The 25,892-nt window shown below is 42.6% G+C and overlaps 1 protein-coding gene across 1 annotated transcript; it reads right to left on the reverse strand.

The window, feature by feature from the left end:
- Window positions 1–1,380: 1,380 nt before the first annotated feature.
- On the reverse strand, window positions 1,381–18,104 carry SPP2 (secreted phosphoprotein 2). The gene is made up of 8 exons (XM_084892179.1): window positions 17,913–18,104; window positions 17,697–17,821; window positions 15,695–15,817; window positions 14,512–14,619; window positions 9,569–9,623; window positions 8,780–8,830; window positions 6,450–6,539; window positions 1,381–1,489 (listed from the first exon to the last, which is right to left on the reverse strand). Exons 1-7 carry the CDS (start codon window positions 17,971–17,973, stop codon window positions 6,451–6,453), a joined length of 612 nt encoding a protein of 203 aa, XP_084748305.1. The 5' UTR covers window positions 17,974–18,104; the 3' UTR covers window positions 1,381–1,489; window position 6,450.
- Window positions 18,105–25,892: the final 7,788 nt, after the last annotated feature.

The raw sequence follows: 25,892 nt of genomic DNA on the forward strand, positions 1-25,892 counted from the left end.
GAGGGTCTGCTGAATCAAGTGATGAAGGCTTAGATCTGGATGTGTTGAGTTATTGTAGCGCTGGGGTGTTGATCTGTGAGTGCCTTGGGTGGGGCCTGGATGAGGCTGGTTGACCTATTTGGAGGTGTCTTTTGTGTGAGGTGTATCATTGGGCATGTGGAGGTATTGTTGATATGAGAAAATGCTAAGTAACTGATTTACTATCTGAAAAGGGATTTACTATCGGGGAAAGGGAGGGAGGAAGAGACTGAACATAAACTGTGCACCTATGGATGAGGACAATGGGGGATGGGGAGGGGGCGGAGGGTGGGGTGGGAACCTGGTGGAGGGGGGAAGAAATGAGGAACCTTTGTAATAATATGAACAATAAAGATTGATTGAAAAAAAAAATTCAGTAAATGGAAATGTATATCTTATTCTTATAAGGCAAAACTCAAAAGTCTAAAGGCATCTGTCTTCGAATTTAATCTACAAATTTGATGTCATCAAATTGATTTAAAATATCAACAGAATTTTTGTTCATCACTTGACAGGCTGATCTTAAAGTTAAAATTTTAAAAAGCATATGGGAATATCCAGGAAAGTTTTGAAAAACTAGAGAAGATGAGTGGGGGTGAGGTAGACAATAGCCTTGTCCAACACTTAGAAGCTGTGATGAGTAGAGCAGTTTGCTACAGTGCAGGAATAGACAGCCCCATCTAAATCGAGGTGCATATGCCTGGTAGTGACTTAGTGTATCATTGGTCCTGAAAATAGTCCTCAGGACCTCCTGACATCTTCATGGAAAGCCATGGAAATAGGTGTCAGTTTCAGTCTCACTGGCAAGGGACTGCATTCCAATTTGGGGATTTTTGAATCTTCCAGACCTCTCACTACTGTCATTCCCGCAACAGACTGGCCACAGAAATGCCTGGCTCCAAACTGGGGCACCTAATTGGGACAGATTTCTAAGTAAGTGACTCAGGGACACAGTCCTTGGTTCTTTTCTGGCAATACCTGCTTTGACAGAAAGCCAGTTTGCTATTGGCTCTGTAGCCTAAGAAATCTGAAGAAAAGAAGCAATAGCAGCATTTTGGTGGGGGAGGAGATTGCCTCTTGTCCTTTAATCACCATATGATTTCTCTTTTCTTTTTTAAATTAAAATTAGTCACAAAAAGAAAGACACTCCTTGACTCTGAGCTGCCTGGGACTGCCTATCTTGGAATTATGACCATTGTATGATTTAAGTCAGGTGTTTGTCATGATTATGCTAAACACGCTGCTTTATACATCTCAGCTCCTAAAATCCTTGGCTAAACTAATCTCCTCATGGCATTAGCTCCTTATCTGAAAATGTAATAGTTACTCCTATCTTTTATTTTTAGAAAAAATAAATATCACTTGCAGGCAATGAAAGACATTTATTAAGGGCTGCAATCAAACAAAAGGAAAGTTACTCAATTCATGAAGCATCTTTCTTCACTGGAACTTTTCCTTCCAATGCATTTTGCTGTTAAAAGAGAGAAGGACAAGATGATTAGATCCTGCGCTGTGCCTTTCACATTCTTACCACGGAGGCATGGGGTATGGGGAGCCTGGGGGGCCTGGGTGCCATTCAACATGGAACCCAAGATGGCAATGTGGCCAGCTCCTCAAACACTGGAAAGGGTGAAGGAAACCTGCAGTGAGAAGAGGAGGAACTGGAGTCCAGGTAAGAGAGATACAGCCCCAGATAGGATGCTCATGTCTCAAAAAAGGAAGGTCCAGAGGAGCCCTGAGGAAAGGCTGTAGCCACATGATGGGACTCAGGCTGGTCTAAGGAACAACTGGTTTAAGGAACAGGTGGGAAGCTGGGAGGGAAGGAACCAGTCAAGCCTGTAAAGGTTGGCCTCAGCTGTGGTCAACTGAGGCTGTGTGGAAATGAGTCATTCATTCATTTAATCCATTCAATAAATGTGTATGCATTGAGTATCTCTTGGGGGATTACAAAGATCAGTAAGGTGTAGCCCCAATCTCCAATTAGAAGGAAGGGGGAGAAAGGGAGAAAGGGAGGGAGGGAGGGAACAATCGAAAACCTAGTGGAGAAAACAGAAGCAGAATAGAGCACAGTCAATGCAATTCCATGAATGTGACTGGATGCTGGCAAGAACCAAACCCTGCACTTCCCACAGGACCCATTGATTCAGTGTCTTCACTGATTTTACAGAGCAGAACTACTACTAATAGCAAGGAGAATGGACTGTACCTGGGGAATCATCGGCAGGTGTGCAGCGAGTGGATCTCAGATTGTGAGTAAATAGAGTCACCTATAGCCAGGTATGCACCTCCCTCCATAGCATGGGCTGGGTTTTCCTAACTTATGAGGGGTAGGGGTGTTTGGCTTCCCCAGTAGGTGGACGGTCATGGGACCTCACGACAAGAAGTCATTAATTGGTCTGATACTTGGTATGGAAACCACTCAGTAAGTTCACTAAGAGGCACACGTTTTAGGGCCACCCCCACATAGCTGATGGCAGGTAGGTATGTTGTCAACATTTCCAATCGATCAAAGTCCTTGCCTTCTAGTTGGCTTTACACAGCACATGACAAATGTATTTTAGACAAATAATCCCGAGGTTTTTTCCTCTTGTGCTGTTTTCTAAACATGGAGATATTATTAGTAGAGCATCACAGGGAGGAATAGAGGGGCTTTGCCAGACAGCTAGACATCAAGAGCTACTCCCCAATGCCAGCACCGCCTCTGAGAGACTCAGCTTCCTCGTTCATGGAAGGGAGACAATGATGACAGCAGTTGCTGGGACTGCTGCAAAATTTATAGAAGGCCAAGTACATGCAGGGTCCAAACATAGACCCCAGCACGCTTGGCAATTCTGATATGTCCTGGTGCAAGGGATGGGGAAGAATCAGGCATTTGGTGAACATGTGTCAAACAAATTGATAAAACCACCAGACTGATTCTTCCCACCCTATAGTAACTGCCCAAAGGCCTCACTAAGAATCACCTCTTTTGCTAGTCTGGGGCACGAAGTTTAAGAATTCCACACCAATAGACAATCGATATAAAGGAACATGTATCACTCATGCTGCTGTGGTTTGGGGGCAGTCAGTGAGGTTTGTGGTCTTCCAGCCCCTATGTAATGAAAATGTTTGGGCGAATCCAGCAATAACAATTCAGTGTGAGCTGACTTGCCATAGTTCCTATTTTAGAACAGCAAATACAAAAACATTTCAGAGCTCTTGGTTTAAATAATACCTTCCACTAGCCACTCGGACAGATAACATGGTTTTCTGAGAGAATCCTAGAACAGTGTTTGTTATGGCTCAAAAACACTTCCTCGGCTCCTATTTTGTTCCAGAGACTGAGCCAGGCTCTGAGGCTTCTGTGCTGTGTGAGCCTACATCTCCACCTTCAGAAAGCTCCCCATGGGAACTCTAGCTTGTTTGGCTCAGTGGATAGAGCATTGGCCTGCAGACTGAAGAGTCCTAGGTTTTATTCCAGTCAAGGGCACATGCCCGGTTTACGGGCAAGATCCCCTATAAATTATATTCTAGAAACCATTTTTACCATTATGAAACAAAGGATATTGTTAATTTAAGATAGTACAATTAATTATATTTTCTTATTGTTAAACTAAGATAATAAGGGTAACAAGCTAAGACATCCCCAAGGAGTCCATGGTCCAGTAAATGATAACAACTATAAATCTTTGAAGGACCTGAGCCATAGATGTTAAGGGATTGGGTCACTGTCCCAGCTCCTAAAAGGCAGATGGGGTTGGGAGCCAGGCCTGCTGATTCCAGACCCTGTGAGTCAACTTCCTCACTAGACTCCCTGTAGAAGCCTTTCCAGCCTTGTTTTATGATTCTAGCAAACTTAGAGCACCGGAGGGCAGAGACAGACCAGGACTTCAGTCAAAGTCAATGCCCAGGCCGAGTGGCAGCCTTTGACCTTTTGTCTGTGCTGTCTTTAAAGCAATGTTTTTTGCCTCTGGTTGGGTAGCTTAGTTGGTGAGAGCATCATCCAAATATGCCAAGGTTGTAGTTCAATCTCTGGTCAGGGCACATGCAAGAAACAACCAATGAATGCATAAACAAGTGGAACAACAAATAGTTCTCTCTCTCTCTCTCTCTCTCTCTCTCTCTCTCTCTCTCTCTGACTCTCTCTCTCTCTCTCTGACTCTCTCTCTCTCTCTCTCTCTCTCTCTCTCTCTCTCTCTCTCTCTCTCTCTCTCTCTCTCTTTCTCTCCCTGAAAAAAAATCAAGTAAAAAAAGATGTTTTTGAAGTGATCATTTTTTTTTCATAGAAATTAGGTCATGAATTTATATAGCAATACATATGTATGCATGGCCAATATAAGCATATCATTAATAATAAAATACAGCCAAATCATTGAAAACTCCATTGTTTACCCTGAGGATGCTCTGCTATGCAAAAAAAAAATGATTTAAGTTTGTAAAAAAGGAATATGATGAGTTGTTTCTTCATAATGAGTAGTTTCTTGATCTCAGCTAAAGCTGGTTTTTATATTCAGGGGCACATAGATGAAAAAGAAAACTTACTATTTGCATTTTTCATCCAATACAACCTCACTGGTCAAATTTTCCTTCTATTTTATTAAAGTCAGTTGAGTTCTTTCAAATTCCAATGGTTACAAATTAATTATACTATGTTTAGCTGTTGTGTGTGTTATTGTTGTTGTTGTTGTTTTGTTTTTACTGTAATAAAAGAATCTCAAGAGCCCAAAGGGAAGAATTCCGTTATTTACTCAACAAACACTTCCTGAATGCCTGCTGGGAGACAATGGCAGGGAAGCTCCCTGAGCTTTGTGCCCAAGAGTCAGGTGGGACAGATCGAGCAGAAAGAAGACAAGCAATTGCATGTAGGGGATGAGGACTTGAGGGAGGCCCTAAAGAGATGTAGCTCTGATTTGGGAGGGGCCACTGAGGTGAGACCTGAGTGGTGAGGAGGAATTAGCCAGGTGGATGTTCCAGGTGGAGGTCACAGCAGGAGAAATTGCCAGTATTTGAGTATTGCCAGAGCTTAGGGGATCGGAGGACTTGAGAGAGATGAAGCTAAAACAGTAGGTGGGGCCAGGTCACCAAGGTCTTTGTGGGCCATGGTAGGGAGTTCGGACTTTATCCTGAAGGCATATGGTGCTATGTAAATCTAAAGCCCAGGAAGCCCAAGCTTTATTATTAACGTGTGTGTGTGTGTGTGTGTGTGTGTGTGTGTGTGTGTGTGTGTAAAAATGAATGCTCTCTGAATCAGTAGTTATGATTGTATACCAATCATATGCAAAAAAAACCAAACATTCCTTTGTGTCCTTCATGATGTTCTTTTACCAGTGCCTTCGGAAATCCATAGCTGCATTTGCTCCAATCCCTAGTAACTGAGAGTTAATACACCCATGAGACTAGATTCTCAGAGTAGGTTTGCAGCGTGAGTGACACATGTTCCTCTATGTGAGGGTCTCCATCTCCCCACAACACCTCCTCTTGGCTCAGGATCTGACTATTGCACACCTCTGCTTTATCCCATAAGTGAAGCAAACATTAGGGGGTTTAAGTAGAGCAGGACCAGAGTCTCCTCTGTGTTTCCAGATAAACCCAAGGACCTGCAAGGTAGACATCATGGGACCAGGACCTGGGCCAATACCAGAGAAAATGCGAGGACAAAATCAGTAATTTGCCAGTGTTGGGAGAAGACAGAGGGTAAGGAAGAGTCCATGATGCTCTAAAATTGTGATCTTGTGAAAATTAGGTGGGTGGTGGTATCTTAAGTTGAGGAAGGAGGCTGGTTGAGTTTCATTTGCTCCCAAGGTTTCCATAGCAACTACATCTAGTGGGCAGTTGATATCAGGGCCTGGATCCCAGATGGAGCAGGGCAGGAGATGTGGACTTGGAAATAACTGCGAAATGATGAAAAAGTCAGGCAAGTGGAAGAGATGACAGAGTAATCTACTTTAGAAGGAAAGAATTGGGTGGCAGAAATAATACACAGGGCTTAAATTACCAATGGAGAAAAGGAAGGCAGATCAGATTTCACAGATTTGGAGGATTAGAATCCGGTTTGCAAAAAGCAGAAAAGTGAAAGGGAGGCAAGGAGGTCAATCAGGAGCCATAGACACTGTGGCAAGAAGCTTAGCAGAGAAAGAGGGAGGGTGGAAAGGACACTGCGTCGAAGAAAGGGAATGATCTCTTGTTTACTATTTGTTTGTTTGCTCTTAAAGTGGAACAACTTGATCACCTCAGTGGCAGCAAATACAAAAGCCACAGGAAAGAGCCTGAGGAAGCAAGAGTGAAGAGCTGAAGGAGGAGCAGTGTCTGGAAGGGGATGAGACGGTGGAAAGGCAAAGATGGGAGGTAAACAGTGAAGCACAGACGTTTGAAGGTGTGGGAGTTGCAGTTTGAAGGCATTCACTCCAACAGTGTCTGTTTCTAAATACACGTTTTTACCTGTGTCCTCTTACCTCAAGACTCAAAGCCAGTATTTACTCTCACTCTGCGCCACTGGTCCTGGTACCTTCTACCTCCAGGGGGGAAGCCCCTTCTCATGTTCTCTAAAGAAAGAAAAGGAATGCAGAGGCGCTGTCATTCACAGGCCACGTGACAATAAATTAATGAGAAGGATTATGACTAGCATAATCAGAACCCATCCTGCCATGACAATTTCGCCTTCCTTGTCAAGCTCTCCTGCACCCTGCTCTGCATGGTGTCACTACCGAGCCCAGTGCTTATTTCTCTCCATTGCCCGTGATCTGTCTCAGTCACAGGTGTAAGCCCTCGAGGGCATGGACTGTCTATTTCTCTTTCAGTTTCTATGACTCTGCCCAGTGCTTGTCACACAGATTTGCTGCATTGAACTAAATTGTCATGTTCAAAGCCCTCTCTGAGAGAGCTGCACATCTGTGTCCGTGATGCTCCCAAAGCCCAAGATGATTTTAGAATTCAGCTCTGGAATTTCCTCCTGAGACACATAAAAAGGATCAATCACATTAATTTATATCCATATATTTCTCGTCCCAAATGGCATTTCCTCAGTGTGGTAGCCAACCTCCGAGATGGTCTCCGGACTGTTCACACTCTTAGGCATGCCCCTTCCACACTGTACCAAGGGTGGTCTGTGTGATTAATAAATATGCAGAAATGATGGTCTGTCACTCCCAGAATTAGCTCATAAAAGACTTTGCCTTTGCCATGGGTGCTCTGATGCTTGCTCACTTCTCTCTCTCTCTCTCTCTCTCTCTCTCTCTCTCTCTCTCTCTCTCTCTCTCTCTCTCTCTCTCTGTCTCTTGTCATTTTCTTGGCGGAAGCCAGCTGTCACACTTTGAAGATATTAAGACAGCCCTGTGGAAAGGCCCATATGATGAGAAACTGAAGCCTTAGTCCAACAGCCCATGAAGATCTGAGGCCTGCCAACAAGCAGGTGAGTAACGTTGGAAGTGAATCCTTCTGCCCCAGGCAAGCCTTTCGATGACATCACAGCCCTAGTTGGCATCTTATCTGTAACTTTGTTTTTAGAAACTCTGAGCCAGACATGCCCAACTAAACTGCTTCTGGGTTCCTGACCCTCAAAAACTATGCTAATAAACAATTGTTGCTTAAGGTACTAAGTTTAGGGTAAGACTGATTTCCAAATGTCTTTGGGCTATTTCTAAAATCAAATCGAATGGCAAATATTTACCACCAGTACAGAGATTCAAAAAAATGAGCCAGAGATTCTGAAGGCAATTTCAAAAGAAATGTTCAAAATGTTCTCAGCAGTTGTCACAGTATGTTCTTTCACAGTGACTATATAGAGAAGGTCTAAAACTTGGGCTTTCTCCCACCACCCCCCTTTAATCAAGCCTCAAATTGTGAGCATGCCTAATGAGGATCAGACATTGAACTCAATGAAATATTTATATCTGTTTTATTCATTGTGATGGAAAACTCTGGGCACAGAGTAAATTTCACAGTTCCTTTGGAAAATAGCATGAAGAAAAAACAAAAAAACAAACAGGCTTTAGAGTGACAGATGTGTATCAAAGTCCTGTCTCTGCCCTGCCACACACTAATTTTTGGTCAGTCCTAGTCACATAGCTGGAGGATTACCCAATTCAGCTCCAGTCAGTCAGATGAGCATTAGTCCAGATCTTCCCAGTTACACATTATTGCATAGCTGGGTCCCATAACTTAGGTCATGCATCCAGGAGGGTAGCCTTGGGCAAGTTACAGAAAATCAGTTTGCTCATCTGTAAAATGGGAAGGAACACGGTGTCGCCTTACAGGATGGGTGTGAGGGTTGAAGGAGGAAATTGTGTCTAGCAATTAGTACAGAGTATTTGTGCATAAAATTAACACCTTGAGTTAATTCTCATTCCTTCTATATAAGCAGCCAATAACCTGGTTTAAAAAGTTATCACAAAGATTAAATAAGAAAACTGATCCGCAACAGGAGAAAAATAAATACCACTAATGTCTGCTTAACACAAAATATAGTTGAGAGTGGAGGGCAAAGAGAAGATCAAAATAATTTGGATTATTCAGAAAATACCCAATGTAGGGCAGGAAAATGTCAAACTGATCTCCCTAGCCTGATTTGATATTTCAACTTCTGATATCATTTAAGTGATTTCTAATGCCGCAAGTTTATTTTTCAATGATTTGCAAAGCAAGTTTATGCAGTACTCTACTATCATTTCATTCACTTAAAATTGTTTGCATTTAGTGGGTTTATCTCCTATGAAATGGCTACCACAGAGTCTGACTTGATGAGACTGAGGTCAACTGACCTTGGGAAGAAGACAGGACCACTTACCGTGCGACCGTTCATAAAACTGTTCACGTCTGGGTGTGTCAGAAACGAGATCTGGAACACAATAATAGTCTTAAGGCCTTGTCACTTCTAGAACATTCTGTGATGTTATTATTGATGTCTCAGATGTGCCTCTTGAACAAGGAGGAAGTGGGAAATCACCAAAGAGTTTGACCACCATCAGCACCAATAGGAAAAAGCCTCAGGAACATAAAAATGGTTCCTAAGCCACACAACACTAACCCATCCTACTTCAAGTGAGAGGCCACACAAGGAGGAAAGAAAGGAGAGCCTCCCTCTCCCAATTAAGAATCAGAAATGATGGTTCAGCCCAGTCACGTGGCTAGAGAATTATCCAATTCAGTCCCAGCCAGTTAGATGAATTTTAATCCAGATCCTCCCACTTCACCTTATTGCATATGTGGGCCCTACAGCTTAGGTCATGCGTTCAGGAGGACTGAGCAAGGCTATTCAAGTTTACAGACCCTCTCAAGGGGCACACCAACATCTGCCCTGACTACTGGACAGAGAAGTTGGGGCCATCAGATGAAATCATGCATGGAAAACCTCTGTATAAACACAGAGGAATGCCTAAATGAAAGATTGTATTGCTATTGCCTAGTGTGAAGAAAGAAACAAAAATAAAATGTTTATTTTCTGCAATGACTGTAGTTGTTCAAATGTTATGTATAGATACATCTAGTTTTAAATGACTCACTAACAGAAAGCTTCAATATGAAGTTGTTTCAAGAAAAAAAAAAAGCATAAAAAAAAGAACAGATCTCAACTTACCAAGTAGATGACTGTTTCTCCAGTTAGAGGATCCTAATATACCCCTGAAAATCTTCTACATAAATGTAAGCATCAGTATGTATCAGCACATGAAAGAGACAAAAAGAAAAGACATTGTGAAAAAAATGCAACTCTTATCTGAAGGGCTCTCATTAAATAAATAAGACAATATATTATTTCAATTAACTTTATAGGGTACCATGCATGTATATCTAAAAAAGAATATGGGGAAGTGCAATTTACACGAAGCAAAATGGACTAAAATGCTTCCCACCAGGCTCAGAATTACTCTCAAATGTTATGAACCAGAAAGATGGAAGCTTGTTTCATGGACTTGCAAATTCAGGTCAAATTTTGGAGGTTTCTCTCTATGAAGATTCCATATGTATGCAGTTAGGGCACATAAAAAGCCTTCATGAGGCCACTGAAAGGCTATACAAAAATACATGTGGCTCAATTGGTTGAGCGTCATTCTGTGTACCAAAGGGCTGCTGGTTCAATTCCCAGTCAGGCACAAGCCCAGGTTGTGAGCTCCATCCCTGGTCAAGGTGCATGTGGGAGGCAACTGATTGATGTTTCTCTCCTCTCCCTTTCTCTCTCTAAAAAACTCAATAAAACATATTTTAAAAATACATGTGCATACTAGTGTATGATTTTATTAACCAATGTAACCCCAATACATTCAATTATAGAAAACCTGCACATGAAAGCTCATAGTATCATTATTTGTAATATCCAAAAAGGGAACTGTTATTCAACAATTTAAGGAATTAAATATGTGCACATACTACAACAGGTATGGGCCTCCAAAACATGAGTCTTAAGTGAAAGAAGCCAGTCATAAAAGAACACATATTGAAATATCCAGCATAGGCAAATCTATAGACACAGGAGGGAGATGAGTGGCTGTGTCCAGGAAGGAATGAGAATCAGAATGACTTGCTAATGGCTAAGAGGTTTCTTTCTGAGACGGTGGATATGTTCTGGGTTTAGAGAGTGGTGATGATTGTACAATTGTGAATATACTAAAACCACTGACCTATACACATGAAAGGGGGGCACTGTACAGTATGTGAATTATATCTCAATATAGGTGGTATTTTTAAAAAATAGAGAAACACGACTAAGCCAGGCCAATGGAAATAATGCCAAAAGGTATCTCTCACTTGAGTCTAAGAGAAATACTCCTTTTCCCTCTAAGTTTAAAGGAGCTAAATGTGGAGTAGCTGGTAGCCTTGCTTCCTGCTACACTGAGAAAGGCCATGGCAATGAGAAAGGGAAGGGAAAAGAGAGGCATGGGAGGGAGAGGGAAAGGGAGAAGGAGAAAATGAATGTGGCATACGTAGCATTGAAGGTGCCTAAATTGAGTTGATCCTGAGGCCAACTCCTCCCTTTCCTTTATGGGAATGTGACCATGAAATTGTCTTATTTCAGCTCAGGCTACCTCTGGTTGAGTTTCTATCTCTTTAAATGAAAGACAGTAAATAAATGAAGCACCTGTCACCTCTCCTTCCCTGAGCTCAGAATTTCTGTTCAGTTATTCTTCCTCAGTTTCTCCCTTTGGGACTATTTTCTCCCTTGGCTGATACCTTAACCAGACCTCTTCCCTTCCACTCCAAATGAGAAGGATTTGTCTAAAGTCAAGTTCAATCATCCACTTACAGGTGTAACATTGCATTCTTGATGACTGCACTGTTACATGATTGGCTGAGTTCTATGCACCATGTAGAGACCTACTCGCTTTTCCTTTAAAATGAAAAAAAAAAATAACACAGACTACCTATGATTCAAATGTCTATTTGATTAAGGAGAAGATACTTTTAGCAAATTTAGACATTTATTTCCTCAAATGTCTTTACAGTTTTTAAAAATTATGTAGTGGAAAATCCAAATTTCTTATATTCAAGGCCATTTCTTACCAGATATTCTCCATTTAATCTAAATCCTTTTTTATGAAATTTGATTTTTTTCAGCCTTATTCTCCATGGTTAAATCTTTCTTTACATTATATTCCTTTTCCTGGAAATTCTTTTGTATTCTACATGTTTGTCAAGTAGTCTTTATTTTCTTGACTCATGTGTCTTTTATTTTTTCTATTTCCTATTTCTAACAATGGTTTATTTGTTCCATGTATAAATTCATCTACTCTATCATCTTTCATGTTTGTAGTATCACCATTTATTTCACTGAAAATGGTTAACAGTTGTTTTCTAATTTTTTTTTTTTTTGTATCATGTAAGAAATCTATTTCAGAGTTTCCAGGAATTACTTTAAACTCCATCTGCTTTCTTCTCTTTCTTTTGAATTGCAGCATTTTTAATTTAAGAAATTCTCTTTTTTAAGGAATTTTTTTTAATTGGCTCAAAATTCTTAACAATCTCAATCTCCTAATCTTCCAGGAATAGCAACCTGAGAGTTTATATAAAAATCGTGTTTGTTTCAGGAGCTAACTTAACTTAATATCAGTGTCTTCTTACAAAATGTGAGACGGGAGAACAATGAGTGTCTTCACTCTGCAATTAGAAAGATTTGTGGTGCCAAGTCCATATGGCTCAGTGGTTGAGCATTGATTTATGAACCAGGAGGTCAAGGTCAATTTCCTGTCAGGGCATATACCTGGATTGTGGGCTTGATCTCCAGTAGGGGGAGTGCAGAAGGCCACCAATCAATGATTCTCATCACTGATGTTTCTATCTCTCTCTCCATTTCCCTTCCTCTCTCTGAAATCAATAAAAATATTTTAAAACAAAAACAAAAAACAAGAGCTTTGTGTTGCCCACACAATCAGAATCAACTTCCCAAGTCAGACACGGAAGAGGGAGGGGTTAATTTAGATGACCATTTATTAAATTAATTTCAATTGTGTCAAAGATCATAGAATAAACTAGAATCCCTTTCTCTCAACATTCACACTAACTCCCAAACCCAGGCAGCATTCTCGCTCACCTGTCCTGCCTAGCCCCCATCTACCCTTAGCTAATTCCAATCTACTCTTCATCTATTCTGTCACTGCCCTACTTACAATCCCTCAATAGCCCCATTGCCATTCTGATCAGCCAGGGATGCTAAACATGACCAATGAGGCTTTATCTTGAACTGGCTGTGGTCCTGTCCAGCCCCACTCCCCCACCTCTCTCTCTGCATTTTGCTCATTCCAGTCATGGATTTCTGTCCATTTAAATCTACCAACTTCTGTCATATTTCAGGGAACTCCCTCATAATCTCCTTTTGCTTGGAATTTCTTTCTCCCTTCCCTCCACCTCCTATCCCTTCTGTCCTGATGTCAACCCTCCAGTTCTTGGGTTGAATATCAGCTCCCTGGGAAGCTCTCTCTGCCTGGGACACACTAATCTGTCTTCTTTTACGTACTCCCCAATACTTGCCTGGTCACCCCTACTTAACAGACATCACCCAGACTCATCTATACACCCCACAAAGGACGGAACTATGCTTGTCTTGCTCCTCACTATCTCTCTAGCTTTCTCCACAGAAACCACAAAATCAATTCCAACAAAATGCTGGTGAAATGATATTTGTGGCCCCATCACTTCTGAGCTAGCTGGGCAGTGAGCATGTGAGTGTGTGAAGTGTGAAACATATCTGACTTTCTAGATATTTTAATGAAGTCTAGAAAATGAGGCCCTTGGTATTGTCATATCACCAAGGGAATAGGACTCTGGGGCAATTGTCCCAGAAATCACCTGGGTATTGATCCTCAAAAGTAGCCAGTGTGAACAAGATCAATTCACAAGGTTATGCTCAACTAAACAGTGTGTGGAAAAGGTCCTAATAACCTGGGGGAAGTTCTACCTGTGCCAGTAACACCACCACCCAGACCAGGAGTTCTCATCACCTCTTTCATTACTTCCTAATCCTAAAGCAGATTTTCATAAATAATACGAGACTTATCCAGTGATCACTTTGTAAGTTATATAAATGTTTAGTCACTATGTTGTACACCTGAAACTAATACAGCATATGTCAACTGTAATTGAAAAACAAATTTAAAAAACTAAAAACTAAATATAAATAAATAAGATGGACTTCCAAACAAAATATTTAAAGCATTGGGTATGTTAATAATATGAGAATATTACTTTTTATGTATAATTTTTGAAGTTGAAATTGTATACTCTTTTAATGTAATTCTCACTACAAATTTAAATCGTGAAAAATTGAATAAAAATATGAGTAGATAAGTAAAAATACCAGCTGTATACTGGTAGAAATGTTTTAAAAATACTCGTCAAGAATATTATCCCATTATGAATAAACAAATAATGTAACAGTTACATTTTTACCCTAGTTAGAGTCATACCATATTGCTGACCATTTCTTCCTCAGTTTTAAAAAATTCATTCAACAAGTACTTCAACAACATGCAAATCAACAACATTCAAATTAATTTCAATGTGATTGAAGAAAGGAGTGTGTCCTGCCATTCACTACACACCTGTCATGTACGAGATGCAAGACCTGATCTTCCTTGCCCATCCCTCCCTGGTTGGGTCAACAACCTATCCTCTGACCTAGATTGCAGAACTAGCAAATAATTTTGACCTCTCCAGCAAAAATGTCCCTCTTTGTTCCACTGAACCACAGGACCAGTGAGTGCATACGTAAGTCTAAAACTTTGAAAATTTGCTAATTTCACAAATCTTGGGGAAACAGAGAGATAGAAATAGATATAGATGGATAGGTAGATGATAGATAGATAGATAGATAGATAGATAGATAGATAGACAGATAGATGCAGACAGACAGAGGATAAGCTGGAGGAAGTAAGAGGTTGTAGGTATAAAAGAAAGAATCCAGCTGACCAAGCAGAGCTCTGCTTGCCCATACCTGGGTGATGCTCCGACTACACTAACACAGCAATCTGTCACAGATTCGCACAGACCCTACGAGGAACTGTCCTGATGGACACCAAGGCCCAGTCATACCTCTTCGCTGCTGTCCGACTCGGAGCTGGAGGACCAGCTGCAAAAAACCCACACGTCCTGCACCTGCTCAGCAGACATCCACACGGTGCTTCTGCAAGAGGCTGCTGGCTGAAAAATGCAAAGCAATGAGCTGTACCTCCAGCAGTTCACAGAGGGTTAGACCTGTCCAAGAAACCAGGACTATGGTAGGGCTGGACAAAATGATGCAGACAGATAGGAAAAATTAACAGAGGCATTTCATTTTTCCAAAATGAAAGTTTCTCAATACCTAAGGAGAAAAATGAAATATTTAAATATCTCTTAGGCATTTGATACATTATGAGCCCCAGGAAAGCAGATGTTTCTGCATGAGCACTGAGGGGCTGCCCTGAAGCCTTTCCCACTAGAGCAAAAAGAAGTGAGAAGAACCCCAAGGTTCTCCTTTGGCTCCAGATTTCATTTGCTCTGACACTTGGGGTTTGGGGTCCTCTGTAAAATACTCCCGGTGAAAAGTCTCGAGACAAAGGATTCTTTTTCAGAATTTACATCGTTGTAAAGCAACCCCAACATAAAATGATCGTGTAACAAAGGCCTGATAACACGTACATGTCATAGCAAATGCCTTGGAAAGCCATCATTGGTTTGATGGAGCAGCCCATGGGTGCGAACCAAGTGTGGGACCATGTTCTGGTCACTGGGGATACAAACCAAACATGCATGGTCCTACACTTATTCCTGTCATTTATTCCCAATGGAGTCCGAGCTAGTGGGGGAGACAGATATTACACAACAGTCAACTGCAAAAGAATGTGACTCTCCCGAGTAGTGTTTTAAAATTATTTTAAGTAGGTGAAATGTCTCTGGGATTTTTGTTTGATGTTGGCCTCGTTGTATTCCCTTTGCTTGGAATCATCACTATCCCCATCTTAAAGAGCAGGAAACTAAGGCAACAGGGGCAAAATAATTTGCCAGGATCATTCAGGACCATGTAACCCAGAGTTCAAGTCCTCAACCACTGGGCAACACTGCCCCCATCCGGGGAATACAGCATGGACACACTTAGTGCCTCCACTGTGGCAGGCCAACAGGCAACAGCCAAGCTCTTGCTGTGACAATCATGGAAGAAGACAGGGTACTGCCTCCTGTCAGTTTGTGGGATTGGGGCTGGGGGTAGGGAGGAGGGTGGCCCTTCCACCACACTTACCACATAGTAGCCAGGTTGGAAGTCACAGGTGGCAGGGTCTGCGCCAGAATCCTTCCTGCATGTGGTCTCTCGAATGCTGAATTGTATATCCAAGCTCGAGTTATTCTCACCCAGAACATTGACCTTCACAAAAACAAAACATCAGTTTGCCACTGATGAGTTTCTGAAATTCACAATGTTAGCACGGTCTCTCCCTGCACAGGGAGAAAACATTACAGAATCTTCCGCCAGTAAAAACAGCTGCCAATCATCTCAGCCATCACCTGGTCTCGTGCCCTCATGCTCATGCCCAGAGGAAAGGTGCTTTGCCAAAGGCACACGGTACTTCAGGGGGAAGACGGAACCAGCCCTTCGGGGTCCTAACTCCAAGGGAAGCATGTATAATTGATTTTCATTATTCACAGGTTCCATACTTGCAAATTTGCCCACTCACTAAAATTTATTTGTAACTCCAAATTTCGACACTCAGGGTCCTTTGGCAGTCGTTCATGGACAGGTGAAGTTTTCATGGAAGGGGCTTAGTGACTGTCGCCTGACCAATAAATCTCAATAATCAGAAAAGTCCAGAGAGAGGCAAGAATAGGCAGCTTCCAGACAGAACAGCAGCATACAGGATGTGGTGGGACATCACTTAATTTGAACTCATTAAGGATCACACACACACACACACACACACACACACACACACACGTACGTTAAGTGTGCTGATTTGCAGGTGCATGTGTGTTGGGCACCGGTCTGTACCAAGATGGTCACATGACAGAATGTGCGCTGGGTGGCTCTGCCTCACACCAGCTCATCTCCCTGGGCCAGACTTCCATGGTGTCTGTAATTGACTCTCTCAGGACCTGTCCTCATGCTCTTATTCATTTAGTTGAGCCCTGGCTTTCTTCTGTCATGAGCACAGCTAAATTACAGGCAAATGTAAACTGTTCATCTGCAGGTTGGAAAGAGGACATAGATTTCCTCACACCTCAGCCACCCGAACCAGTGTGCAAGGAACACATCTCACAGTGACCCCACATCACAACTTCCAGGCCGCCTGTCCCCTTTCTGGCTGCACAGAAACTAAAGCATAGCCCATAGTCCTCGTGACCTATGGCCCAATTAGAAAAGACAACGGGGACAATTTGATTCATTTCCTGGACTCTGGAAATAGGACACAGAGCCATTCTCTGAAGAAGAAGGGTCAAGATGACCATGGTGTATTTGGAGACTAGGGCTAAGAAACCATGAGCCACATGGAACAAGCTAAGCATGAGCGAAGGCGGCACCCCGCCAGGATGGGAGACGCGAGCAGGCAGACGGAGGGGGCACCTCCGTTCCCTCCCATGTGGCCAGTAATTCATAGAACTTGTCCCACCCCCCATCTTCACCGAAACCAACTTGAGGGCATTTCTGCCCTTCTCTGCACAGGAACCCTTTAGGCGATCAAATCCCCTGGGGACAGGGAAGGGGCAGGCGACTTGCTGCCCACACTCTCATTTCCTTTGAAGGATATATCTGCTTCTCTTTCTTTGCCTGTCACAGACTTAGGCATGGGAAGCCCAAGAAAATTCATCTTCCCCTACTTCCAAAACTAACAGGAAACAGACTCCTACTAAACTGACAAAGGAAGGGTGTATTTTTATCTCAAAAGCCAGGATTTATTTCCAATAAATATTAGAAGCAGAACTGCTGAACTTGAAAAGGCCTCATTTCTAATAAATGAGAAGTTCTTAATAAAGGATTTCAAGAGGAGCCACGGGGACACAGGCTACAAAGGCAGGATGCTCGGCAGGAACCGTCTGGAGACGGGCAATGGGGCCAGCGAGACTCGAGAGTCTGTGGCAGAATCTTAATTAAATCCTTTCTCTGCCAAAAATTGTCTGAAAGAGATGACTAGCTGTTATCGTTCTAACCTGAAAAAATATTTTTTAAAAGGTGTACCCAATGCACTGACCAAAGAACAAAGGCAGAAAGCAGTAGCAAGAGGCGTGGGGGAGAGGCACTGTGAGCTTACTCTTTTTATGGAGCTTCTGAATGCCCGGAACAGATACTGGCTCAGGGACCGAGCGTTCACTTCTGCCACCGAGGCATCCAGGGCTTGCCGCAGGGTGGCCAGGTCGTAGTTATACACCGGGAAACCTGGGCACGCAAGCAGGCGGGACACAGTGAGATCATTTGTCAGGTGCATGGGCCAGGACCCCCCCAAACTGAGTGGAGCTGAGTTGCCTACCTGCACAGGACCAGATGCTCATTCCAAGAACAGTCATGACCAATAATGTCTTCAGCGCCATCTTCTCTGTGCGGGGAAGAATAATTTTCACTCAGAGCCCTGGAGAGTGTCTCTGCACGTCAGAGGACAACACGTCCTCCAGAGAGCGGCCCTTTATTTATAGGCCGCGACCCAGTTTGCTCTCTCTGACTGGGCGGTCTGGAGCTTAACCAGAAACAATTGATCCGGGGTGAATATTTACCGCTGCTTTTTCCTATGGAAAGGTGCCAGGCCACTTTGAAGTTGCGACCTCAACCTGGGACTTTAGCCCACAGCAAAGACAGCAAGAGGCTCAGGGCTTCATGTGTACGCTGTTTGTTTTTTTCTGTTTTAATTTCATCCACATGCACAGCTTATGTCTCTTTGTTTTCATCCCATTTTTTTTTTTTGGAGGGAAGGGGTATATTTTATTTTCAATAAAACCTCGTTTTCGATTGCTGTCAGTTTAGTTCCCTCTCATGTTCCTAAAAATGTTGTAGTTGACTGTTTATGAAAGGTGTGTAGTTCTTTCAAGGCATTTCTGGGGATTATAACTGCAAAGAAGATAATTTAATCTACAGAATTTAATATGCCAAGCAAGGACCAGCCTTCTCTGCCAATGGGCATTTTTGCACTTCTCCTGGACAGCATGGTGTCTGCATATTGATGGTTCTTGTGCACTACAAAATCCCAAGGTCGCTCGTGAACCATTTAAAAGAAGAGACACTTGAGAGCAAATATAGTTTGAGTGACATGCAGGTCCTCACGTTCTCATGCTTAGAATTCACGTAAAGAAGCTGTATAGTGCTGAGGCTTAGGAAGACCTGGACTTTCTTGGCTCCACACTTGTCAGGAATGGACCCTTGGTCATGGGACCCAACACTTCTGAGCCTCAACTTCCTTATCTATAAAATAGATAGAAATGGTTAGATGTAAGGTATATGACTAGTCAGGGAGAAACTGAATCAATAGGATATACACTCAGTAGTCAGATTATTATGATCTCTAAACACATAATAATCAGGCAAATATATATATATATATATATATATATATATATATATATATATATATATATATACATGGACATATTAGAGGTCCAGTGCATGAATTCGTGCATGGGTAGGGGTCTGGCCAGCCTGGCAAGGGGGAGGGTGGTTGGCTGGCCTGCCTGCTGGTTGAATTCCTGGTCGAGGGAACAATTTGCTTATTAGCCTTTTATTATATAGTATAGACACTGAGCTTCCAGATTATTATGCGTTCAGAGATTATAATAATCTGGCCACTCAGTGTGTGTGTGTGTGTGTGTGTGTGTATATATATATATATATATATATATATATATATATATATATATATAATAACACATGTATTATGTTCATATATGCTTATGTTTATATATAAATGTTTATGTTTACAGGTTATACACATACATTTTAAGGAATAAACTCACACAATGGGAGAGGCTAGCAAGTCCAAAATCTGCAGAGTGGGCCAGCAGGCTGGAGACACAGGGAAGAGTTACAGCTCACGTCCAAAGGCCATCTGCTGCCAAAATTCCTTCCTGCTCAGGGATGTCAGTCTTTGTAATATTAAAGCCTTCTACATAGTGGATGAGGTCACCCACATTATAGAGACTAATGTACTTACTCAAAGTCTATTGATCTAAATGTTAATCCCATCTAAAAAATATCTTCAGAGAAATATTCAGAATAAAATCTGACCAAATATCTGGGCACCATAGCCAAGTTGGCACATAAAATTAAGCATCACATAAAGATTAAATTACAAACCCTTAAAAGAGTGCTTGGAAAATTAATTGCTCAATAAATGGTAACTGCTGGTAAGAATTCAATTCAGTAAGTATTCTTAGTATCTGCTAGTTTAAGGCAACAATAATTACTGTAGAGGATGTCTAAATGAACTAATCAGCTAGTTCACCTGCTTAAACAACGCAAATGTAAGTGCCAGCACTGGAAGCATAAATTGCTATAAGAAGCCTGGAGATGGTGGGGACACTGGCATTCACTCACTTCTCCTGACCTCAGTTCCCAGATGGTCACGTGTCTCTTGAACTAAGCCTTGACGGATGCAGAGGTGTCCAACAGGAAAGGTGGAGACTCAGGCCAAGAAAGAACAGAAAGGAAACCACTGGGGTGGGCACAAGGTGTATAGTACAGTAATGTTCACCAGAGGCTGGCCAGGCATGGCTGGGTATGAGGAGGAAAAGGAGGAGGAGGAAGAGGAAAAGAGGGAAGAGGAGGGGGAGGAGGAGGAAGAGATTCTGGGTATACTGAACATGACAGATGTGTCTTATCAAAAGTGCCATGATGTGCCGAAACCGGTTTGGCTCAATGGATAGAGCTTCGGCCTGCAGTCTGAAAGGTCCCAGGTTTGATTCCGGTCAAGGGCATGTACCTTGGTTGCGGGCACACCCTCAATGGGGGATGTGCAAGAGGCAGCTAATCCATGACTCTCTCTCATTGATGTTCCTCTCTATCCCTCTTTCTTCCTCTCTGTAAAAAAATCAATAAAAATATATATTTTTAAAAAGTGCCATGATGCAAATTTTATATTATTGCTGCTACATAAAGCAACTTTATTAATTAAAATATCGCCTGTTTTGCCTGCCCTCTGCCCAAGTTCAAAATCATGCTTCAGACTTTACATATTCACTGCACCACACATATTTAAGTGTTCTTTCTGTAAGTCTCACTCATCAACACATGAGGGAGGTGTGTTAAAGGTGTATTAAAATCTCACCTGGATAATCTCAGTGTCTAAATGCCCTTTCCCCCATGCAGCTCCCTAGTAATTTCTGGCTTCATCACAGACCTCCCTCTTTCCCCCACTAGGTTCCAGCTAGATAGGTGTCCTTGAAGTTCTTTGGGACACCGAATGATTTCCATGCCATAGCCCAGTGGTCAGCAAACTCATTAGTCAACAGAGCCAAATATCAACAGTACAACGATTGAAATTCCTTTTGAGAGCCGAAAACCGACTTCTGCGCATGCTCCACAAAGTTTCAATCACACTGTATGTGCGCGCCCACACGTGGTATTTTGTGGAAGAGCCACACTCAAGGGGCCAAAGAGCCTCACATGGCTCGCGAGCTGCAGTTTGCCAACCACTTCCATAGCCTTTTATACATTATTTCTTCCAACAAGTAATAGTGGCTTTTTTTCTTCTTTCCCCAACTCCATTCCTTCCCAGCCTTTGGGTCTCTGCTTAAGTGGCACCTCCTCAGAGAACCTCTCTGACCACCCACCTAACATCATCTTTCCTGCCTTTCAGCTCCTACTTCTTCCTCCCCAGCACTTACCACTGTTGTGACCTTGCTTTTTTGTTTGATATCATCTTTCTCTTCAAGTAGACTATAAGCTCCATGAGGCAGAGACCATGCCTGTCCTGTGTAATACAATACTGCAATACCCAGATAGGAACATAATTAACTAATTAATTAATTAATTAATTAACTTACCTAGTCTCTCTGAACCTTAACCCAAGTCTTTCTGTTTGGAGCCTGCAGCAAGTTCTGCTGTATAGAAGTTGCACAAAGGGTGTGCTACGAGATGATGAGCACTAAAGATTTGTAATTCTATTACTCTTAACCTGGTTTGAACTCAATTCCATTAGAGTCTTCCAGATTTAACTATCGACACCACCTGGCTCCAAACTCCAGGGTCTCATTAAATGAGCAGTAATAATGAAAGCAATTGCAAAAGAGTAGAGGAGATTAAGGAGACAACAATAAAACAAGGTTGCTGGCGCAGGACTATTGATTTTGCTTGTAGCTCACTGGTGCATTGACGGGTCATTTCATTTCTCAGTGCTAAAAAGTGACGATCTGAAAATGCCTCTGCAAGAGTTCCGTCATGTCTCCTAAACCTAGAAGATTAAATGTAAGCCATCCATTGAAATTCAGGCCATAATGATTTATTCCATTATTCTTGTTTCTATCTGTAGAAATTGTATGGCATTCATTCTGCTGTTCCAACAAAAATTACTTAATTAAGGTATTAAAATTATGTGGCACTAAGTGAAGAGGGTTGTATAGTTTTTACTTACATAGTCCCTGGAAATGTATATAAAATTTATAATGTGAAGCTTAACAAGCAATTAACAAACGGTCGACTAAAGATGGGTGGACATCCATATCATCTATATTATAAAATAATTAAGAAATTGTAACGATCTTCCTATCATTCAATAAATGAATGTACATACATATATATATTGCCTAAGTGAACAGCTGACCGGCTAGTAGCTATAATGTCCACTGACCACCAGGGAGCAGATGCTCAATGCAGGAGCAGAAACCACAGGCATAGAAACAGAAACAGACTGATGAATCTCAGAGGGAAGGGGGAAAGAGTGAGGGTGGGAAGAGATTAACCAAAGATCTTATATGCACACTAGAGGCCCAATGCATGGATTCGTGGGGCCCCTTGGCCTGGCCTGTGGAGAGTAGAAGCTGACTTTCCGATATCCCCTGAGAGGTCCCAGATTGTGAGAGGGCGCAGGCCAGGCTGAAGGAGCCCACCCATGGTGCAGGAATCCGTGCACCGGGCCTCTAGCAGATTAATAAGATTCTTTGTGATCATCAATATAATTTCTCTTGATTGTTTCTTTTCATTTTGCTCATCTCTCTAGTAATACCATTGAGGAAAAATCACTAAGCTTGGAGCAAATATAAGCTAAGTCTTTATCTGATTATAAAACACAAATTTTACAGCTATCTTCCAATTTTTTTGTGATAACATGATTTCTAAACTGATGAAGTCCACTGTCAAATATACCTTGATTGCCCGTAGTCCCAACTTTTCCATGTACTGGAAATGTCAATATTATTATTATTACTTTTTTTTTTCTTTTTTAGGGGATGACATGTGTATTTGCAAGAAAAGTAGTAGTACAAGTGTGGTCCCTAGGCCTGAAACTTCAGCAACACCTGAGAGTCTCAAACCCACCCTTGACCTGCTACATCAGAAACCCTAAGGAGAAGATTAGGCTACTGGGTTTGACAAGTACTCCAGGTGATTCTGATGTAGACTCAAGTGTGAGAACCACAGGTGTAGAGCAGTGATTCTCAACCAGGGGTGCATTTGCCTTCAGAACACATGTCAACCTCTGGAGACATTTTGGCACATCAACAACTAGAAGAGAGGGTACCTCTGAGTATCTAGTGGGTAGAAGCGAAAGATGCTGTTCAACACCCTACGGTGCACAGGACAGAGCCCTATAACCAAGAATTATACTGCCAAAAATTCAACAGTACTAAGGTTGGGAAACCCTGGTGAAAGGCAAGAACTTTTGATCAGCAGCCCTAGTTTTAACTATGGCTTCCTATTCATTTTAATTTATTTTTTTAATTTTGTTTTTGGTGTTGTATGTCCTATAAAAATTATTATTTCTGTTTTAAATCCACTGAATTTTTTTTGTCTCTTCTAGTGTCATCTCTAGAAAATCTTCCTCAAGTTTAAAATCACATATTTACCTATCTATATATGTAAAAGCCTAACATGCAAATTGTCCCTGAAGGAGTTCAACGAGGAAACAGCTCGCTCACTATGACATATGCTGACCACCAGGGGGCAACATGGAATGAAGGAAGGAAGGCTCCAGTTGGCATCCAGAAGGCCCCAATCGGCCCTGATTGCTGCCCAGACTTAGGGACCATAACCATGTTTCAATTTAGTGCACTGGGCTCTAGTATGTTATAATTTCCCTTTTTACATTTTAATTACTTAATGCATTTGGAATTAATTTTGATTAAAATTGTGAAGTAGTGATTTAATAATTTCTTTCTTGTAGAAACCCTTTATACCCGGAATCCATATAGTTATTTTTATTTCCTGATCATCCATGGCTGATAAGAGGATATCCTCCACCAAACCAAGGGAATTAGCAAAGCAAAGGAAGGATCAGTTTGAATCAACTTCATCTTTGTGTGACCAAAAATTCAATATTGGGTTAAATTAAATAAAAGCTTATTTCTCACATTAAAAAAAAAAAAAGTGTAATGATAAGCATCCCGGTGTTATTTGATGACTCCCCAGGTATCAGGAACCTAGATTCCTTCAAGATATTCTTGTCCTTATGGTCCAAAATGGCTGCTGGAGCTCCAGCCATCACAATTTGTTTCATGCAGCTTGCTTAAGGAAAGAACAAAGAAGAAAGAGCCTCTTCTCCTTAAGGACAATGTCTAAAGGTGACACACAACGTTTTGCTTATATCTATTTGGCAAATAAGTTCCCTTAATAATCCCATCACCAGGATCATCCCCACCAGAAATAGTGGCGTGTGAACCAAGTCAGAATCTTCCCAGGCAGCTGGCGGGGGTAGGAAAATTGCTACCACCATCATTTCATGTCTGTCCCTGTGTCCCTGTCTCATTCACAGAAATACACCGTGACCCAAATGGCCAGGAAGAGAAGGTCCGCGGGTGTTCTGAGCATAGGTGAGCTCGGCCAGGGATGGCAAAATCTAGCAACTCAGAGGGCACAGCCTGGGCAGTGGGTTAGTTCCACTTGTCCTTTCTGTGAGAGCTATATAGGGACACTCTCACCTGCGGGTGTCCACTGAGAACACGAGGACCCAGAATTAATCTGGGCACCGGGGATACAGAGGCAGGTGCTCCGTGAAAGGGAATGCTTCTTCCTTCTCTGAGCCAAAGTCAAATGTGCTCCCTGTTGGAACAGGAATGCCTCCCCTCTCTTTACTGGGGAGAGACACTGTCAGTGACAGGAGGATCCGAAGCGGAAACCTTAAAAAAGCAGGGACCATGTCTGGGATTCTGGGATTGGAAGGCAGAGAGCTCCTGGGAGTGGAAGGAAAATCATCCTCCCGGCCTGGAAACAACTCTCCTGTGGAAGGAGATTCTCCTGCTTCCTGAGACGTCAAGGAGAGTGGGCTGTGGGTCTGATGTGAGGGACGGGGGTCCCCCAGGGAGCAGAGGAGGCTGATGTGTGGTGCCTGGGCCTCCCTGGGGAGGTGGGCTGTCAGGGAAACCCGAGGGGTGCAGAAGTCCTGCCCCCCCGTCCCTCGACCCTTCCCTCTTGCTCCCGCCCAGAGCTGGGAACTCCCCAATGTCTTCAGTTCTGGGTCGCTGAAGGCACGTGGCTCAGCTCCATTAAATTGCCTGATCCACCTGAACGAAGCTGACAGTGAGGTTTGCAAGGAAGCCTGTTTCTGGAATAATCCTGGAGTGTGGCAGATTCCTGCAAAGCAGAGGGAGCCGGGGGCGATTTCCATTTTGCAGTGGTATTACTTCAATCAGGAGGCTTGTCCGGAGGACACGAGCGGTGAAATTGGAGGCGAAAGCTCTCCCCATCAACCCAGAGGCCAGTTTCTCTTTTATCCCTCACTCATCTCCGAGAAAAACTGACCAGACATCAGAGCCATTTGCCAGCGCTGGAGTGAAAGGGGGAGACATTTGGGGGAAAAGAGGATGGAGGAGGCAGGGACAGGGACTCCTGGCTTCTAGCCTCCTGGGGGCCAGAGTGACCACAGACCTCGGGAGTCAGGGCTTGGAGCATTCATAGCTCCTGCGTACTTACTTGAAAGCAAGAAGGCAAATGAGCACTGGAATTTCCTTTTCATCCACACAAAATCATTGCAAACACCGTCCCCCACCTCAAAATTCAGCAAGACAAAGACTAGTAAAGCAAACAGCAAAGTTGGGATTCTCAGCGGCCACTGTGCCCCACGGTTCTGAGTCCCGGCCCTGCAACCTGTTAGAAAACCCACTAAGGGTCCCATAGTCCTGAATCCTGGCACAGCACCTACTAGACAGGAAATTCCTCCGTGTCAAACAAGAGTTCGGTAGGGGGAACGTTTATAAAAGGATGCTGTGAATGTGTTCATGCAGCCCCCAAAGCCCCAGCTTGATCCTAAACCAACTGTGCCTCAGTAGTGTCTGCTCAGGTCTGAGCAGTGCCTGGAGAGGCCACCTAAGGCTGT

The sequence above is a fragment of the Pipistrellus hanaki genome (genome assembly GCF_964339955.1).
Source record: "Pipistrellus hanaki genome assembly, chromosome: 8".
In the NCBI taxonomy this organism is placed as follows: domain Eukaryota; kingdom Metazoa; phylum Chordata; class Mammalia; order Chiroptera; family Vespertilionidae; genus Pipistrellus; species Pipistrellus hanaki.